Here is a 21,681-nt window from a genome sequence, read left to right on the forward strand (position 1 = left end):
GTAGGGAACCGCATTTTAGACAGAGGCACTAGCACGTGTGAAGGCACAAAGCATGTTCAGGGGACTGGAGAAGGTTTGCAATTATTGGCTTCAAAGGCAGGGTTCCGAAGACAGGGCAAAGGGAGAGATACAGGAGTTGAAGCTGGAGAGGGAGATCAGGACAGAATTTCAGAGGGGATCCATGCCATGTGGTGGCATTTGGCCTGAATTCTGATGATAGGGAAGACATTGAAAGGTTAGAGGAGTGACATGATCAGCTTCATGACATAGTAAGTTACCTGATCGTACTGGATAAATTAGAAAAGAGTGAAATGGAGTTAGGGGAGACTTGTCACAGTCCACGTGGGAGCTGATAAGAGCCACACAAAACCTAGAAGATAAAGGAGAGAGTGCATTCAGGAGTCACTGACTTCAGATAGACACAGTAGGACTTGGTATGACAGAAAAGTCTTTAAAGCATTAGTTTGGTAAATATATATCTGTGTGTATATGGATGGATGAATAGACAGATATAAAATTAGATTCTAGTTTTAAGAGATGTTCGAGGAATATCCTGATGCTTTAAAAAGGGAGTCTAGGCCAGGCGTGGTGGCTCACATCTGTAATTCCAGCACTTTGGAAGGCCCAGGCAAGAGGATTGATTAAAGCCGGAAGTTTGAGACCAGCGTGGGCAACAAAGGTCTCTAGAAAAAAATAAAATAAGTAAACATTTAAAAGGAGTTTATAGCTTATTAGGAATATATTAAAACAAACATGGTGCACAGTATTTATATAGAATTGGTTTATGACGATTCCCGAAGTATTTGGCAGCTACACCTGTGCAGACCTTAATTTTTCATCAGCCTCAGTCAGTACAGTTTTTGCTTTAAACAACAGAGAAACATGCTTTCCTCTAAGGCAGCAGACCTAAGGAATTGTTTTTAATTTTTATTTTTTGAGACAGAGGCTCGCTGTGTCACCCAGGCTGGAGTGCAGTGGCACGATCTCGGCTCACTGCAACCTCTGCCTCCTGAGTTCAAGCAGTTCACCTGCCTCAGCCTCCCGAGTAGCTGGGGCTACGGGCGTGCACCACCACACCAGGCTAATTTTTATACTTTTAGTAGAGATGGGGTTTCACCATGTTGGCCAGGCTGGTCTCAACCTCCTCACCTCCGCTTGCCTTAACATCCCAAAATGTTGGGATTACAGGCAAGAGCCACCATGCCCAGCCCCAAGGAATTTAATGTCAAGGAAACATGACAGGTTGTATTTAGAAACAGGGATGGAGAGTTAATGATGTGTGTGTAAAAGATGTTACTATTTTTCAAGAGTGTAGTTGTCTTTTGTGTTTTCATTTTCCTCTTATTTACACTTGACTCTACCCTGCCCCTCCCCCCATTTTGTGGACTAATTAGGTACGTTTTCCTCCTGCATTCTCTTTTCTTTATGCTCGTCTGCCAGGCTGGTTGTTTTTAACATAGGCAATGGGAGGAACACATATGACAGTTTGTTTACCACAGCTAAAGAGGTTCATGAGAAAGTTAATCAAGATAAATCAAGGGTAAAGAGTAAAAATCAAAATAGCTAACTTGATCAAGATTTGGATCCAGAACTAGTGTGCTAGGTAACTAGTGTTCATTAAGACAGGGCTACAACTACTATTTTATGGCTATCACTGTGAAGATAACATTTTTGCTGGTTACTTAATCCACCTTCATGAGCATCTCTGCAGCATCTTAGTTTCAGGTCTTCCAGAAGATGATAACATTTGTCCTAACACTAATATGAGAGAACATTCTATTTCTTCACACTTATGCATAATATAAGTGATGTTCTTAAGTGTAGTTAATGCATTGGTCTTTAAATGCTGATGTTTTGGGGTTTGGAATTCTTTGATGAATTACTGACCAATTGAAATTTGTTTTCCCCTCCCCCACTTCCTTACTTTCCTTCTTCCCTCCTTCCCTCTTTCTTCCTTTCCTTTCTTATCTCTATTAGTGGCCACTGGATTTCCAGCTGGACAGACTCATTTGAAGACACGATTAGAAGAGATCAGATTGGCTGTGGAAGATGGAGCTACAGAAATCGACGTGGTAATTAACAGAAGCCTGGTGCTGACAGGCCAGTGGGAAGGTAGGTGCATGCTCTTACCTAAGAGAGTGTCACCATTCTTCCCTGGTGAATCAGATGATGAGATACGATGTAGTATGTTTTAGAGGTCACTGTTCTAGATGACAAGTTAGTAGATCAAAGGGTGAATTTAGGAGAAAGCATGACTAAGATTACTCATCCTTGTGCCCCTCATAAATCTAGGCAGTTGCCTACCTGCATGAACTTCTCAGATCCTTTTGAGTGCTTAGGTGAATAGTTGCTTCCATGCAATAGATTCATAACTTTTAAAACAATTTTACCAACATACTTTTTCTTTAGAAGGGAAAAGTTACTACTATTCTGTACTGTTAAACTCAATATGTACTTCACTCTAGGCAAGTCTTTTATGCAAAGTTTATTGGAATGTATTGGAGGAAACTTCCCTTTTTTATGTTAATTTTTGCAGTCTTTGAAGATATGGGATTATTTAGTTGACTAAGTTTATTTTTACTTCTTGCTTTCTTATACATAGCTCTGATGACTATCATGAGATTAATGATTCACTGTCACATCAGAATACAATAAGACATTGCCCTTTCCAGCAACAACCTTTTGTTTTTTTAAGTAGATATTAAAGAATCAAATAGATTTTACCTCTGTTTTAAATACATTTTGTATACTAAAGATGAGGTCATTGGTAGCTAGAAAAGTAAAATTCTCTCTTTCAAAAAAGTCATTATAATAAATAGTTTAACCAAATTTTTATTTTTCTTTTTTGAGACGGAGTCTTACTCTGTTGCCCAGGCTGGAGTGGAGTGGCGCAATCTCGGCTCACTGCAAGCTCTGACTCCCTGGTTAACGCCATTCTCCTGCCTCAGTCTCCTGAGTAGCTGGGACTACAGGCGCCCGCCACCACGCCTGGCTCATTTATTGTATTTTTAATAGAGACGGGGTTTCACCGTGTTAGTCAGGATAGTCTCTATCTCCTGACCTCGTGATCCGCCCTCCTCGGCCTCCCAAAGTGCTGGGATTACAGGCGTGAGCCACCATGCCCAGCCTAACCAGAAATTTTTAATGATATCACAAGTGAAAGCTAGGATAATATATTGTCTCTTTATATGTGTGTATATCAAAAGGCATATTTTATACTAATTATGGAGACTATACCTACTCACTGTTTAAAAACAAAAATCCCCACTAGTCATAAAGGAAGTGGATATTCCTTGTAATCTCACTCCCTTGAAATAACCCCTGGTAACACTGCAGGGTGTAACTTTCCACACTTCTCTACATAGCATGCTATCCCCACACTCTTTTAAAGTTTAAATAAGAGATAGGATCTTATCTCTTATTTAACCTGCTTATTGGACTTGCCTATATCTCATGGGTATTTTCCTGTGACTCTTTCTATTCATCTATATCTGTAAAGCCTTTGTTTGTCTATTTGTGAAGCCTAATTCCATTGATTGTCAATTATGAATTGCTTTTGGTTATGAAGTAGCAAACGTTCAGTCAGTGGTTTAAACCCTCAGTATTTACTCTCTTATATAAAGTCCAGAGGTAGGTATTTCAGGGGTGTGTGGCAGCTCCACAAAGTTCTTGGAGACCCGGTCTACGTTTATATTCCAGTTCCAAAGCACGTGGCTTTTGCTCTCAATATCAAGAGCACTTCATTGTCTGAGATGGCTTCTGAAGCTCCAGCCCCTTACACTCATTTTTTAGATTACAGGAAAGAAAGGCTTTTCACATCAAGTCTCACACAACACCTTTGCTTATTACACCTTTGCCCGTTGGCCTGAGCTGAGTGACGTGGCCATTTTTGGCTTCAAGTAAGCTGGAAAATAGAGTTTTTAGCTTGGAATATTAGCTACTTTGCTGTACATTCCCATTTCCATTACCTTCACCCCTCCGCTCCCCAAGTTCCCCATTAATACTCATCAACATTTATAATTCTTGCCAGGTTTAAATTCTTGACAGTTCACAAATATCTTTTTGTATTTTGTGTTCCTTTTTTATGATTGTTCATGTGTGTGTTTTAGCCAATTACAGTCATTCTTATAAGGCATATTTTAAATAGATGTCTCTGTTCCTATATATTAATTTTGCTTATCTGCTTTTAGTCACGGATTTCACTAAGATTTAAGGCTAGAGTAAAATGAAAAAGTGAGTAAGCACAGTATTTAAAACAAATCTGGCAATAAAGTTTATGTGATTTAGTTGTATATAAACCTATGTGTCCTTTATATCTTAAGCAATTGTAGGTATAGAAATAGAGTTTATAACTTACACCTTTTATTAAGCAGTTGTGGATATAGAAATATGGTTTATATTATGCTACTAATTGGAAAATAAAATACAATAGGAGATGGGTTTTGATGCAATTGACATAAAAAAAAAAATTCCTGTTCTTAATGAACTAGGAATGGTTGTTTTTAAGAACTGATAATTTCCCAATAACAGGCATTTATGCAAAATATAATGACACATCTTTGTCCTGGACCATACTTTTATATTAACTCTTTTTCTGGTGTTAATAACCTCTCAACCCAAACAAATTGAAAAGGAACATTAATACTAGAAATTTAATTCTAAATAGAAACCTGAAATGACTTAGGACTTTTCACTGCAATATTTTGTCTTAATTTTGATTCTCAATTTAATTGCATATTGTATTTTTCTGTGCCATGTTTTAATATTAGCTGTTTATTAAAATATGAACGTAAACGAATGTCTTGGAATTTGTGGATGGAAATGTCTATCAAGCAATTGCATTTTTAAATCTAGGGCCCTCTCCCTTGTGCAGTGAGGTTTGTGGGATACTTGGTAAAGCACAATAGAAAGAACCTCATTTAATTTCATTTTTTAAGTTCTGGGGGACATGTGCCGAATGTGCAGATTTGTCGCATAGGTAAACGTGTGCCATGGTGGTTTGCTCCACCTATCAACCCATCACCTAGGTAGGTATTAAGTGCCGCATGCATTAACTATTTTCCCTAATGCACTACCTGCCTCCACCCTCCCCCAACAGGCCCCACTGTGTGTTGTTCCCCTCCCTGGGTCCATGTGTTCTCATTAAGAACCCCATTTTTTAAACCTGGCCCTTTAGAGTGGTCTTAACCATTTCTCATGGACATGAGAGTCCACAGTTTAGGGTATGAACTAGTGGAGACTGGAGTTTGGGGGTGAGGGAGGTCTCATATTCCTCTCTGGGTTCTCCTTAGTGACCATTTAAAATGTCCACTTTCCTGAAATTTCTTACTTTTCTACCCTCTTTGAAGTTCCTTCACTGTTAGCATGTGAACTACCTGCTACTTCTCAGAGAAAATAAAACCATCAGACAGGAGCTCCCTCCAGGTCCTTGTATCAGGGCTGCTTTTCTTTGCTTCTTCCTTTGCTCCTTCCTCATAAATTCAGTCCCTCCACTGTGCTGTGGCTCTCATCTCCCCCTGCATTTTCAGAAGCCCTGCTCTATCCATTGGGCATTCTTTCTCTTGTGTCATCAGCCTCTCTCTGCCAGTTCATTGCCATTAAGCATTTAGACATACTCAAGCTTTTCTTAGCCATTTACGAAAGAACCCACATGCTGGCTTTCCCTTACCTTCATCCCCAGCAACGTCCTCCTTTCTTCTCTTCCCTTCATGACTAAAATTCTGAAAAGAAGACCCGGTGCGGTGGCTCACACCTGCAATCCCAGCACTTTGGGAGGCTGAAATGGGCACTTTGGGAGGCCTCATCCCTTTTTGCTCTGCGCCACCCTAAGTTCTGTTTCCGTAGCGACACTCGGGGGCAGGGCGGCTTCCTCACTTGAGGTCGGGAGTTCGAAACCAGCCTGGCCAACATGGCAAAACCCTGTCTCTACTAAAAATACAAAAACTCGTTGGGTATGGTGGCACATACCTGTAATCCCAGCTACTCTGGAGGTTGAGGTGAGCGAATTGCTTGAACCTGGGAGGCAGAAGTTGCAGTGAGCCGAGATTGTGCCAATGCACTGCAGCCTGAGGGACAGAGTGAGATTCCGTCTAAAAAAAAAAATTTGTTTTGAAAAGAGTTTATTTGTTTGTCTTGAGAAGTTCAAACTAATATACTAATGACCTCTCATCTCATTTTGTCCAGGTCATACTCCCTAGTTGTTTATTTAGCATTACCATGCAACATATGACACAGCAGACTGTTCCTTCCTTCTGGTAACACTTTCTTGTCGTGGCTTTGGTGACTACATTCCTGAGGTCTTCTTTTCTGTTTCTGATTACCCCTGCGTCTCATTTGCAAGCTCCTCCACCTCCTCTGTAATCTCACATTCTGAGAACCATGGACACTGAACTGTGGTTCTCAGAGTCTGTCCCAGTGCGACTTTTCTGCAACCTTGGTGTACTTTCCTTTGGAAACGTCATGTCCTTGCTGATTTAAGTTACATTCCTTATGGCAAAGACAACCAAACCTCCTGAGCACCAGGACCACCTGGACCCAGGGCCACCTACTCCAGAACCCGTATTCCGTTGTATCAGTATACCATGTTGCATTTCACCCATCATTTACATATAAGTAGACATTCAAAATCACTGAACCTTGATGAAATCAGAGAAATCTAGCTATTTTAGAAATAAATCTATTAGGCCAGGCACAGTGGCTTATGCCTGTAATCCTAGCACTCTGGGAGGCTGAGGCAGGCAGATCACTTGAGCCCAGGAGTTCAAGACCAGTCTGGACAAATGGCAAAACCCCATCTCTGAAAAAAAAAAATTGCACAAATTAGCCTGGCGTGGTGGTATGTGCCTGTAGTCCCAGCTACTCACGGTTGGGGCTGAGGTGGGAGGATTCCTTGAGCCTGGGAGGCAGAGGTTTCAGTGAGCCATGATTATGCCACTACATTCATAAACCACTGTGTGTGGCCTAATAGATTTATTTCTAAAATAGACTGAGCAAGAGAGTGAGACCCTGTCTCAAAAAAAAAACCAAAAAAACAAAAAGCTATTAAAAAATATTTTCATTTCCCTGACTTTCTTAACAATTTTTGTTAAATACAATTCAATTTTTTATTGATTGTTCCAAACTGTTTTGTTACTGATTATATTATCCCAGAATACAGTGATGCTTTCAGGGGCCAGTGAAATCTCTGAGATGATTGGCCTCATAGCTCACAGTCCAGACTCTTTTTTGATTTATGTATCTTCTTATTTGTTACTGTTTTTTTGCCTGCTCCTTAGTAGTTAAGCTTTTTACTGTTAGGTATGTTGAGCTCGTGATGGCACACTGTCCTTCCCTGACAGTCCTTCTGTCACTCCTGTCCAGCTGGACATGGAAATGTGGACAACTGCATTTCTCACTTATCACCATAGTTTTAAACAAATAGGGTGTGGCATGTATTGTTGATTCTCAAAATTATAATACCTCACAAACATTTTCAAATGATTTGCCCCAGCTGCTTTCCTGACAGGATCTAGCATATCCGACTGGGCATTTGTGATGAAAGAATTGAGGTGTGTATGTGAGGGAGGAATAGACTCCTAAATGGGGAAAATCTCTCCAGGTGATTTTGTTCCCCTTCCCCACCAGTCCCAGGTCCTTATTAAGAAGTACTAACTCAGGACTCTTTCTTCTTCTTCTTCTTCTTCTTCTTTTTTTTTTTTTTTTTTTGACATAATTCCAGTTCTTAGTTGCATATACTTTAGGTGCCAGATAATGGAAGCATTGTTGAATTTACATACAGCAATGTATGTAAATTCATACATTGAATACATTCACATATTGTATGTTTTATTTTATTACTAGTACTAATTTAATTTTTATACAATTATTTGTATTTATATTTATATACAATTAATAAATTATCAATAAATATTTAACAATAAATTAATAATCAATATATATAAAAATATATTTATATATAAAAATATATAAATATATTTATAAATATATTTATATACAATTAATTGTATTTCCTATATGTTTCTATGCCTTTAGCCTGGATCTGTAGTTAGCTGTAAACAGGAGAGTTTGATGAATAAAGTGTTATCCCGGTGAATTTAGCTAAGAAATGCATCTGCTTTCTGTGCTCTTGAGAAAAGAAGGCTTTCCTCTCCCTGGGATGGCTGTGCTCTCTGATAAAGATAGCATCCAAATGGGGGCATCACCCAGCCAGCCAGCCAGGCCACCCAGTCATTGCTGATGTCACAGTCAGACCCAGAACAAATGCACTGTGAGAGGACAGTACTGGGAAAGCAGGAATAGTTGAAAGTTGCATCTTTGCATTTAGACAGATCTTGGTTGGAATCTTGGCTCTATTGTTTACTCTTGGACAGGTTCTTCTCTGTGTTTTCTGTTCCTTCTATGTAAAATGGAGATAATGACATCTACTTCACAGGGTTACAATAGGGAAGAAATTAGATAATGTATGTAAAATGATCATCCTGTTGCTTGACCCAGATGAAGCCCTCCTTGCTAGCTGCAATGTTGCCTTCTCCTTCTCCTTCCTCCTGCCCCTGTTGATGGTCTGTTATCAAGGGAAGTGACACATAGCACATGTGTTAAGTGAATAAAGTGGAACTCTAAAGACTTGGGTTTTAGTCTTTATGATTTTGATAATTTATACCTAGACCTTGGGTAAACACTTCACTTCTCTCTGCTTCCATGTAAATGTTACAAATGAGGGGATAGAACATAATGATTTCTACAACCCTTTAGAACTATAATGATCTTTGATTTTATATTTAGTGTTTTCATTTTCAGTGAATATTATTCCCACGATTTGTACATGTAATACAATATTTCTTAATGGTGGTGGTGAAGTTGACATATAAGGTGCATTCCTTAAACAGTTCTTTGAAGAAAGCATTCAACAGAAGTGGTTCATCATCTCATAAATCTTATTGAGCAGGTTTTAAAAATTGAATAATTTCCGTGCTCTGTAAATATACAGAGGTGTTCATTTTACTTTTTAAATGACTTTTTCTGTTGCATCTGTTTACCTAACATATTTACCAGTGACAGGGAAATGCTGTCAGATTGCACCTTGTTCAGGAATCTAGCTCCATGAGCTGAGGACCTGGAGCTGGCTTTACTAGCTTTGGGAGACTGATTCCATACTGGAGCACCAGCAGATGTCATTCCAAAGGTGGCTAGGATTGTCTGATATTCTGCAGCATCTCATGTTCAGTGAGCAATTGGAAGTACCTTTTGTCTCCTGTATCCAGAGCCTCATGTACTTTTCATCTCCTTCAATTGTTTACCCCTGAATTGCTATCTTAAATCTGGCCTGTGAAGTACATACCTCATGGCTATCAAACATTTTAGGATAAGAAAATGAAATATCGGCACCAAAGTCACATTATTTTTCATTTTCTTATATGAAGAGAATCCTAAAGACCTTGAATCTGTGCAGTAATCTATTTTTCTTATTTGCTGATTTTTACACAAGAAGGATGGTAGAAAGAACATCTCATATAAATTGGTATATTTCTTTTATAGAGTGTTAATCATATTTCATTAGAAAAGTAGTTTCTAAATCTATAGACACTTTTTGGGGAGGAATTGCATAATCTATAATTTGTGGTTTCTCTGTTTTAGGAGTTGTATAGAACAAATTCTGGAAATACTTACGACAACTGTATACTTTTATGGGTTTTATTTTTATGCTACAGTTCTTCAAAACTTTAGATACTATTGATAAAAATGTGCATCTTATCTCTTGTAGGTTATTATTATATCTGGTGTGTTAGCTTTTCTCTGCCTTAGTCTCACAAGATTAATTAGTTGCCTTGGTGAATGAAACTGTTCTTGAACATTTTGTGACTTCTTTAGTTTAAAAGGTGGCTGTACAATTTTATATTAAGTGTTTTACTGTACATATAATTATCTTAAGAGTTATTTTCAGGCCATTCTTGTGCAGTGTTGAACATCTTTCTGATACTCAAAAAATAATTGCTTAGATATGTTCGTTAACAATTATTTTTTAAGTGCCTTTGAATAGCAGGAAATATAAAAGGAAATATACTTTTTGACTTTTAGATAGGAAACAGTCTTTAAACACTTGGATTCTTACTTAAATCATAATTTTAAACATATAAGTTTTAGTAACAGAGTTTTTGTTGTCTGGAGCAGTGCTTTTCCAGAATACTTAGCAGATTGCCAGCTGCTTCAAAATTGAGAAGATACTTTCCTTTCAGGTGGACCCTAGAGAGAAGAAAGTTAATTTTATTTATTTATTTATAAGTGTTTTTAGCTTTTTGAGAGTTTTAAAATTTTCATGTCCTTTTTAAAAATATACCATTCTATTTTTTAAAATAGTGTTAAGAATGATCTCATTAAAAAAACTGAAAAAAAAGAAAAACGGGTGCACCCACATTTCCAACTCCATCTCCCCTTTCAGATTGTTCAAGATGTATACATGTTGATTGTTTATCTGTAGACCTAGTTCTTTCCATGTTGTTATCAGAGGTTGACACCAAATTACCAAGGAGATATTTTTCCTTTGATTTAAATTTAGATTCCATTCCAGCAAAGCAACACGAAAAAACCTAATGTCTAGTTTTAGCTTCTGGTGATTAGGTTCTCCAGGTAAGAAGTGAAAATGGAGACTAAATGGTGTTACCATCTTTATTCAGAAAGTCATTATTTTCAGCAAAATGGGACCAAGGCAAAAAAATCCAGGTTGCAAGACTTGGAAAAACGAGTGTCCACCCCATGGGACATTTACAGATTGATCACTATGACAGCAGCTCTTCCTAGAGGTAATACTGTTGTCATTAGGTTGTGATAATTCTCCAGAGACCCCAACAGCCCCATATTGAGAACATCTGGAAATTGTTCAGATGACACAAATTTTTGTTTTCTGTTGTTAAGGCTTCCATGGTGCCTTTCTATGGCATCTGCCATTGGTTTTCTTTTTTTTTTTTCAAACCTCCTTTCAAATCAGGAAATTAAAATACAAGATTATTTTCCTCACCTATGCTCCTAGGCTCTTGTCCTGATACCCAGTGTTATGAAATCTATCAGGTAAACTGCTGGCCAACTGGGATGTCTGCTGAAATTTCTGGAGGTGGAATAGCAAATGAGTTCATCCAGCAAAGAGAGCATCTGAAGGTCCATGAGTCTTGTCAAGAAAACACAAAGTCCCACACATAAGACAGGGATGGGGAGTTTTTCGTCACTGAAGAGGCCATCTTTAGATGTCAACTCTTTTTTTTTCTTGAGATGGAGTTTCGTTCTTGTTGCCCAGGCAGGAGTGCAATGGCTCGATCTCGGCTCACTACAGTCTCCGCCTCCCAGGTTCTAGAGATTCTCCTTCCTCAGCCTCCAGGGTAGCTGGAATTACAAGTGTCCACCACCATGCCCGGCTAATTTTTTGTTTTTTTAATAGAGATGGGGTTTCTCCATGTTGGCCAGGCTGGTCTCGAACTCCTGACCTCAGGTGATCTACCCGCCTCGGCCTCCCAGAGTGCTGGGATTATAGGCGTGAGCCACTGTACCCGGCCAGATCTCAACTCTTAAAGAAAATTCAGGAACCACTGCTAAAATGAACAAGGCCAGCAGATTTCGGAGTACAGTCAGTCTTCAGTGAGGGCAGATGTTTCCTAATTAAATTCCTGAATTTCTTTTTGGCTTCTGTCCTTTCTTCATTATCAAAGTACCAAACAGTATAGCACATCTGGTCTCATAGGAAGACAGCACCTCGTGTGGGTTCCTGCAGTCTAACCAGAACAGGAGTTTTTCACAAATGGCCTCCACATCTGCCATGAGCGATTTCTCCTCTGGAAATAGCCATAGGATCCTACCGTGTAGCCTGGTATCCCAATTCTTGTTCAGACAGTGGATGTAGGCGATGCAGCAGCCATTGTTGTTGGGGTTGTCCGCATGATGAATGTAACCTATTCCATTTTTAAGATAGCAAGCCACCATTGCCTTGGACCTCTCCTTCACATAGTATTTTCCCAGTGGCTTCTGCACTAGAGGACCAGCCTGTCAATGAGGGACAGGAGGAAGCTAATGGCCTTGCAGCCCTTCTTGTTGCTCCCAGTCTACATGAACTGGTCACCCACAGTTCACCTTTTGGAGACGCTGCACACAGCCCAGCCAGCTGGCTGTCCCGCAGGGCCCCCTTGCAATGCAGCTGCTTAATGTGCTCCTGGATGCAGTTGCCCACCACCTCCTTGCCCAGGAAGATTTGCAGGTTGCAGGAACTGACCTTCTGCAGACAGGGCATGATGTATACTCTAGGGAAAATTTCTCCAATTCCTGCCTCATGATGTGTCCCGGGGTGTTTCACGCACAGGGCAGAAGTCGGGGACCCCCAGCATGCACCCAGAGAGGGAACGATGTATGCAATGTGAAGCCAAGGCGTGGGGAGCGGGGCCATGGTCCCGAGCCACTGCAGTCAGTACCAGGTACAGGGGAAGGTTGCTCACAACTCTCAGGAGAAGGGATCTGCGTTCAGGGACCAGTGGGAGAGTGGTGCAGGACTCCACGATCTAGTGCTGGACTTGCAAGTTCATCTTAAATAGAGAAAACTAAAATGCTATAGATGCAAGTTCTGCTGGCGTGCGGGGACAGCATTGCAGAAGGTAGGGCAGGTTGTCAATATGATTGGATGCTGTTTCAAACATGCAGTCTGACCCCTTTGCCTCCTCTCCAGCCCTTAGATCCACACTGATGCACACAGGCCTTTCTGAGTGTGGCCGAGTGCTCTGAGTTCTGTCAGTGAGTACTCCACTGACACAGCCTCACTTGTTTTTCAGCTGGGAACGACAGGCAGAGGTCAGGTTATGACTTCTACTTCTCAGTGTGGCAGTAGTAGGAGGGATGTGGGGAGACAAACAGGAGACAACTCTTCTGCTAGTTGTGCCACTATATTGATTAAGCATCTGCAATGTAATATATCCTGGGTTTCTAGCACGCCCACTTTCACTACCCCTGAAAACCTCATTATAAGTGAAAACATTTATTAATAGGTTTTTAATGGGACATCACTATGCCAGCCACTTCTCTGGTGTATGTGTTTTGTTAAATTTTGCATTATTCTGACCACTTTGCAGTTGTGGTATTGGAATTCCATTTTCATTTGTCAGGCACCTTTGATAATAGCCTACCAAATTAGTATTTTTCTAGTACATGGCAAGAATTGCTTTTTTTTTTTAAATAGAGAATTTCCAGTTTTCATAAGGTTTGAAGTTTTAACAACAGACATATATTACATGTGGATATGTAAGCAGAAAAAATAGTAAAGGCTCTGGAGAATAAGGTCGTGATGGTTGCAGATATTTAACTATGAGGACATTTACTGAAGTCTTACTTGTAATAGCAAAAAATCTGGAACCTTAAGTATCCAATAGGAAAATGATTGAATAAATTTTTTATGTCCATGTGATGGAATATTGTGCAGCCATTAATAATAGCTCCATAGACCTGTATTTATTAACATAGAAATATGTCAGGGATATATTGAAGGAAAAAAGCATGTTACAGAATAATATGTACCATATATAATCACTTCTTTTTAAAGTCATAGAAGTCATAGAGTGATTGATAGTCTAAAAAGCCCTCCTGTAAGAAAAATATCTGGATGCTAAATTACAGCAAACATATCAAATTATTTTTTAACTTTTATTTTTGAATGATTTTAAACTTACAAAAGAGTTGTAAAATTGGTACACAAGACTACAGTTTTATCACTGAGATTCCCCAGTTATAAAGTGCTATCCCATTTACTTTTTTTGACTTATTTCCTCTGTGATGTGTGTACATACATATATAAATATATACATATATACGTATTACATACATATTTTTCTGAACCATTAGGGAATAAGTTGCAGACCTGTTCACCTGTTACCCTTAAATACTTCAGTGTGTGTTTCCTGAAAACAAGGACAAGGACACTCTTGTACCAAGCCACAGTAGTGCATCAAAATCAGGAAATTAACATTGATAACCATATGGCCATTAAATCTACAGAGTATTCAGATTTTGCAGATTGTCCCAATAGTGTTTATTAGGTCTAGGATCAGTTGTTTCATATTTCTTTAATATTCTTTAACCTAATAATACTAAGAACAGTCCTCAGTCTTTCCTTGTCTTCGACGATTACGGGCCTGTTATTTTTGTAAAATATACCTCAGTTTGGGTTTGTTTGGTATTTTCTCACAATTAGATTCAGGTTATACATTTTTGGCAGGCGTACCATGGAACTTTTGCTCTGTTCTTCTCAGTGCATTATTTCAGGAGTCACAGGATGTTAATTTGTACCATTATTGATGATGTTCCTTTTTTTACTTGGCAAAGATGGTTTCTGCCAAGTTTCTCCATTGTAAAATTAATAAGTATTTTGCATTTTAATAAGTAATTAATACAGATTATGAATGGAGATATTTTGAGACTATGTTAATATCCTTTTCCTCATCTAACTTTTATTCACTCTTTTAGCATCCATTGATGATTTTTCAGCTATTACTTTGATTTTCTAATTCTGTCATTTCTTCTATACTTATGAGTTGGCATTACCAAATCTGGGCATGATGTGGAACCCTAGAAAGCCAGATGTGGTATTGACATCCCTCCCTCCCTTCTTCCCTCTGTCCTTACTGGTCTCTCTTCTTCCCTCCCTTCCTTCCTGTTTGTGAGAACTCATTGATTCTTATTTTACTCAATTGGTTATAATCCTTTACCATCATTATTTATTTTGATATTCAGATAGTCCCAGATTTGGCCAGTGGGAGTGTAACTGCTCACTGGGTTCACCTTGCCTGCTGCCTACGGAGAGCCAGTTTCTCAAGACAGGGAATTACAGTAGAGAAAGAGTAGTTCATGCTGAGCCAGCTGTATGGCAGACCAGAATTTTATTCTTACTCAAGTCAGTCTCCCCGAGCATTTGGGGATCAGTTTTTAAGGACAACTTGGTGGGTTGTCAGTGATCCAGGAATGCTAATTGGTTGGGTAGGAGATGGAATCCTAGGGAATTGAACCTGTCCTCTTGTGCTCAGTTAGTTTCTGGGTAGGGGCCACAAGGTCGAATGAGCCAGTTTATCAATTTGGGTGGTGCCAGCTGATCCATCAAGTGCAGGGCCTGCAAAATATCTCCAGCACTGATCTTAGGAGCAGTTTAGAGAGGGTTGGAATCTTGCAGCCCCCAGCTGCACGACTCTTAAGCCATAATTTCTAATCTTGTTAGTTCTACAAAGGCAGTCTAGTCCCCAGGCAGGAAGGAGGTTTGTTTTGGGAAAGCGCTGTTATTATCTTGTTTTAAACCATGAACTATCAACTAAGTTCCTCCCAAAGTTAGTTCAGCCTGTGCCCAGGAAGGACCAAGGACAGCTTAAAGGTGAGAAACAAGATGGAGTCAGTCAGGTTAGATCTCTTTTACTGTCTCAGTCATAATTTTGCAAAGACGGTTTCAGGAGCTGCTTCAAACTGGCTCCTCTATCCTTTTTATGTTCTCATCATTCTTTAGAAACTTCCTTGCTTTCTTGTAATAGATGTTTCAGGTGTATCTTTGACTTTGTCTGCTCCAGCTTTGGAATCAGTCATTTTTCCAAGGAGCTCTTCCTCCTTTTATTGATTAATTGTATTTAGAAACCAAGATCTGGCTGCTAGGTATAACTCATTGCTATTCGGATGTTATTTTTCTAGGCCCTCTTATCAGACAGATCTAGTAAATACATGAACGTACACACATACACAGCACACACATAGAAACACACATTCATTTATATTTGTTTATCTGTATGTCAGTCTATAAATCTGTCTTAGAACTTACCACTTCACACTGATAACCTCTATTACACTCTAGCATTGCATGGTTTATTCTTACTTTCCCCTTCCATATTTATACCCCTTCTTGTCAGTGAGAAATCTTGCTCCCATTATCCATTATCTTCAGTATATTCATCTTTTTGATCAATATTTACCTAGTTGATCAATTGCTTTGTATTTGACAATCTCTAGAGCCTACGGGTTATCTTCCTGGCTCTACTTACCACGTCCTCCCCAACCCCTAGAATTTTCAGTCCTCGCTGGTAAGGACTTTCACTTTCCCCAGAGCTGACTGCACGTCCTCCTCACCTTGCCTCCACCCTGATGTGGCAACATGCAGGCTAAGAATTTCTCTAGGCCCCAGTGACATGGGGGCTAGGTTTCTCTTCACCTGCTTGGCAGTATGTGACTTGAGAAAATCCCTGCTCCCTCTTGTCTGTGGTTGAGAGCTCCCAAAGACAGAGTTCAGAATCATCTTTCTAAATCAACAAGAGGCTCTTTCATTTTAGTTATAACAGCTTAAACTTTTAGAGTAAGTCAACGTTTACCATCATTTTACATGTGCTTATTATTAAAGGTGGATCTGAAGGAAAAATGATTATCTTCCTAACCATTTTAATACTTTTATATTTATTGGCAGAATTTGAGAAGGGTTTGAGCTATAAAAGTAAAGCTCTTCTATCTAATCTTGAGGAGAAAAATGAATCTTGGAGAGGTTCAGTAACTTTCCCAAGTAACACAACTAATCAGCGGCCAAGCAAGGGCTGAAAAGTCCTGATTGAAAAATGCGAACTCTACTGTAGCACCATACTCTTGTTTTCTTCCCATCCAGGGGAGCTAAAAGAGCAATTTATAGATCATTTTTAGTGTATTATACAAAATGAAGTATCTTAGGTTTCTGAATTACCTTGGAACTTTTCATTTTATGCAGCTTTTTTACCCTAGAAGCATGAAAACCAGGTCTTAGGATTATAATGCCCATCTGTCAAGTGAGTAGTTTGAACTGGAAGGGAATTGACATCCCTTTGGGTTCTGAGTTTTGACGACTCTGTGGCTCGAAGCACTGCAGTGTATTTCCCTGAGAATATGTTGTAACTACAGTGAGTGTGCCTGTGCATGCATGTGTGTTATGTGTGCTGGAATAGAGGCAGAAAATTTTGAGGAAATACAGTTTTATTCCACGTATGAAGGCATGACGAGTCCTTTCTGTAAGATTTGGGGCAGGTCATTCATCTCTCCATGTCTCACTTTTCCTTTTGAGATGGAGTTTCGGTCTTGTTGCCCAGGCTGGAGTGCAATTGCGCAATCTTGGCTCACTGCAACCTCTGTCTCCTGGGTTCAAGCAGTCCTCCTGCTTCAGCCTCTCTAGTAACTGGGATTATAGGTGTCCACCACCACGCCCTGCTCATTTTTTGTACTTTTTTAGTAGAGAAGGGGGTTCACCAGGTTGGCCAGGCTGGTCTCGAACTCCTGACCTCAGGTGATCCACCTGCCTCGGTCTCCCAAAGTGCTGGGATTACAGGCGTGAGCCACTGTGCCTGGCCCACATCTTACTTTTCACATTGGAAACATGAAGGTAACTGAACTATCTCACAAGGGAATGGTTAAATGGTGTGTGGAGAACACTGAGCATTTTTGAGGGAATAAGCTTTGAAAACGTAGGGGATTTCTTATCCTTTAGAGTAATTATTCCTCATGCAAAATTTTTTGGAAAGGGCATCTGTTGAACTTATTACTTCACTTGTAATTTCCTCTGCGTGTGTGGTCTAGCAGCAATTATAATAACTCCACACCCCACCATTGTCCTTTCCTGTGAACATAGGGGAAAACCTGCTCATTCATTTTTCCATTGTTTGGCTTATTTATATTGAAAGGAAAGTGCCAGCTGAGTTTGTTAAAGAACATAATTTGAGATTGACTGGGTTACATTTCAGCCATCAAGCCACTTTTTTTAGCATATGTCATTCATCTAGTTTCCAAGGTGTCTATCATGGTACTGTCAAAGTACTCAAAATGACCTAAACACTAATAATGCTTCTTTGTGGTTTCTATGGCTTGTGTTGGAGTGAAGTGGTCTATTTTTTCTTATATGTAAGATTGGCAAATTCTAGTTGTGCTTTCATAAGTATTAGGACAGTGCTTGCTTTTTGTTGTTGTTGTTGTTCATTATAGTTATTTTTGGGTTTTTGGAAGTGTATGAGAAAGAATGTGGGAAGCTGGTATTGAATGATTAAATGCCTACTAAATGCCTGGTTCTGTTCTAGCCACGTGTATTATTTAATCGTCACAAAAATATGTGAGCAAACCGAGCCTCCCTAAGTAATTAGGCTTAGAGAAATTGAATAATTCCTATGTTCTTTAAGGAACATAGATCATGGTGTCCTCAGCTTTTGTAAGTCCCTCTGTAATCTGAGCCTGATAAGCACCGAGTAATAACAGTAACACCATCACTGCTGCCACCAACAACTTTGAAAACAGGAACTGACATTCTTTGAGCATGAACAATGTGCGGGATATTGTCCTTATCTATTCATGTATGTTAACCTGTTTGATGCTCAAAATAACTCCGTGAGGTGTGCATACTTCTATCATTCCCATTTTGTAAATGAACGTGGGACAGGTTTAGAGTTAAGTAACTTACCCAAATCAAACAATAAACTAGTAGTAGAGTTGGGGTGTGAATCCATATACTCAGGAGAACCCACATTATTGTCTACAATACCATACGTCTTCAGTAAATATTCATGAGTTGAAGATGAACAAAACCAATTCTGATTAAGTGAAGCTGAAAGGGGATTTATTATATTAGAAAGACATAAAGCAGCTCACTGAATAAGAAGGAAGCCTTGCTTGGAAAAAAAGCAGGACCATGAGAGAATAAGGAGCAGAGGACACAGTCAGATTGTGCCACAGGAAGAGCGTGGTCCCAGGGCCACTGCTGGTGCTGCTCCTGCTGGCCAGCACAGGTACCACACTGTTGGCTGGTCGCTGGCCTCTGGGACACTGGACTTTTGGATCTCCTGCTATTGCTGATACCGCACTAATAAGGAAAATATCTAACTATTCTTTCATCTTTGCCTCACTCTGTAAGATTCAAAGGCCTGGGTAGAAGCAATCACTTGATAGAGCCCAGGTCACATTTTAAAAAGACCAGATTTGGTATAACTTTTGATGTAATTGTTCTAGTATATTTTGGGCAGAATGGTAACAAAGAAATGACAACTTTCCACCTGTTAAACCTTAAAGATTAAGATATTTTCTCAGAAAAACTTGACCCTATTATGTGGTAAAATAGGCCAGTAAAATGATTTTAGAAATTGGCAGTTAACGAATGAGAAGGCATTGGCTGCATATTTGTAAATCCAGTTATGTTGTAAGTGAGCACTTTTGGTTCATTCTGTTTGGATCATGGATTAAAGAGCATAACTTCCAAATGACTGAATCATAAAATACCTCTGGTTTTCCTGGTTAATTTTAACTATACTTCAAGAAATTCACTTGGCATCAGAAGGTAGTACTCTAGAAAAAGGATGATTTTTTTTTGGTTCACAAATATGGCTATGATCAGTGTTTTAAGAATTTGTTTTACAGGCCAAAGTTCACTTTAACAACTGCTATAATAAAATACTTTCAAGCCTTGTCTGATGGCTCACTGATTGTAAGCAGTAATCCATACAACAGAACTTTGGTTACTGGAACTGGGTCAGGCCATGAAATAAGATTTGACTTTTATAACACAACACTTAGTGGAAATTCATTTTACTAGAATTCTGAACTTAATAATTAAACTTTTTGAGTGCTTATAATATGTCAGGCAGTATGCGAAGTACTTTGTACCTCTCTCTCTTATTCCTAGTAACCCTGTAAAGTAAATATTATTGACACCTTAAGGATGGAGCTGATGCTGAGAGAAATAACTTGCCGAAGGTCCCACAGGAAATGATGGAGTTGGGTTTTAAATCTGCGTTTGTCTCACTCTAAAGCCAGCTTTTAATGACAACACTGTTTTGTGGAAGGAAATCATTAATTAAATCACAAGTTAACTTGGATTAGTGTTCTTGGATTTTTAGATCAGAAGATTTTCCTTGTCACTTGTTCTTAGAGAACAAGTTTCTTTTTTTAGATTCAGTAACTCAAGAGATGTCATTCCATCCAATTCATTCTCTGAATTAAAAGAATATATATGTATTTTTTGCTACATAGTCTATTACTATTTTTAACATTCTTATACAGGTTGTCACATTGAAGGCATAAGTAGGATGATTTTCTCCCAGGTTAGGTAGATGGGCAGGGTAAGGTAGGTGGTGTGGCATCTCAGATCAATCATCCCTAGTACTCAGAACTGCGCGTTACTAAGGATCTGTGAAAATAGTCTGTTCTTTATTGAAGAACCTTCTGTGGGTACCATCTCTCAGTGGTAACAAACTTTCTAAACTGAGCATCTTGGAATAGAATATTTGCTTTCATTTCTCTTCATTTTTCACTTTTGAGCTTCAAGTTCATGTTTTCTAGGACTGAGAAGGCAAGTTTTATTTGGCCGTTACAACTCTTGTGGTTTGAACTGAGTTTGCTAACTTGAGACTAATTTTTCATTTTTTAATGTACTTTAGTAAGCCTGTGAATTACAGAACTCTCATTTTAGCTTTAAGAAATGCTTACCCCAATGCTTATTATGAATGTTTCCCTCCTGCTTGGTTTAGTCCATGTGCTTATAAAACTACTTCCTATGAAAGATTCTCAAATACAAAGGAAAGAAAAAGCCTTGATCCTGATACCATGGCAGTAGCCTGAGTTCAAGAAATGAAAGTGGCCGGCCTGATACAGGGTAAAAGCCAAAATCCACTGGTGTCATTGAAAAAAGACTTAAATAAGTTTTTAAAGATTTAATACCCATGATTTTGGTCTAATTTGCTTACTAAAATCCTGTTACCTTTCATATGAGATGTTACCTTGAATATGAAATATGAAATAAATCTGGGCACAATGTGGAACCCTCCAAAGCCAGATGTGGTCCTGGGGTCATGGGCTCAGGGGTTAATAGATTCAAGGCAGCATCTCTGAGCCTCCCTACAGATGGCTTTGTGCACATGCATCCGACACTACCTGGCCAGGCTCAACACTTTTTAGTCAGATATATAAACATACTCTGGCAGGCAGTGGGGCAAGCTGCTGTGTCTTTATTGTCATGAACATAACTCTCGAGAAAGGTGTGTTTTGTATTTCAACCAAAGAACCTATTACTTGTGAATGGAAGAATTAATGAGAACCTAAGATTTATTTTATTACTTTTCAAAGGGGTACACCACTGTATGTATAGTAGCTACATTTGTTTTTTGTTGGAAGCAACCATCATATGGACAAGACAGAAATTATTTATAATTTGCATGTCATTATGATATTTAAAAAGCTCTATGTCTCTGGACCTCAGGCCAGGGCTTAGAAACGGTTTCATGGTAGCAAACCAAGCATTCCTTGTAACAGGATGTGAACTGCAACAGAATGCTCCAGGCAATGTTAAATTGGGGTGATTTTTAGAAAGTGACAAATGTTTTATGTTTCCTAAATGTGAAATGGGTTCTACCAGCTCTAAATGGCTGCCAAGTTATGTTATCACTTGCCTGCTTTGTAACTGCCTCAATTATTTTCTTTCCCAGCCCTGTATGATGAGATTCGTCAGTTTCGCAAGGCCTGTGGGGAGGCTCATCTGAAAACTATATTAGCAACAGGAGAGCTTGGATCTCTTACTAATGTCTATAAAGCCAGTATGATAGCAATGATGGCAGGTAAGTGTTTTGTATTCAAATGATGTTTTCTATTGAATTGATGTTTTTAGGAGAAATTTAAGTAAGTGAAAGCATTTAGCTATTATTA

The 21,681-nt window shown here is 39.0% G+C and overlaps 1 protein-coding gene and 1 pseudogene across 3 annotated transcripts in view; one reads left to right on the top strand and one right to left on the bottom strand.

The window, feature by feature from the left end:
* DERA (deoxyribose-phosphate aldolase) overlaps nt 1-21,681 on the top strand; it is a 201,903-nt gene that overhangs the window by 44,699 nt on the left and 135,523 nt on the right. For all 3 annotated transcript variants that reach the window (XM_021922079.2, XM_009180293.4, XM_003906067.5), the window contains exons 5-6: nt 1,978-2,112; nt 21,465-21,593. In XM_021922079.2, the coding sequence (XP_021777771.1) occupies nt 1,978-2,112; nt 21,465-21,593 (264 nt within the window). The remainder of the gene's footprint in view (nt 1-1,977; nt 2,113-21,464; nt 21,594-21,681) is intronic.
* On the bottom strand, nt 11,564-12,327 carry LOC116268961 (annotated as a pseudogene).

This window comes from Papio anubis, chromosome 9 (assembly GCF_008728515.1).
Source record: "Papio anubis isolate 15944 chromosome 9, Panubis1.0, whole genome shotgun sequence".
NCBI lineage: Eukaryota > Metazoa > Chordata > Mammalia > Primates > Cercopithecidae > Papio > Papio anubis.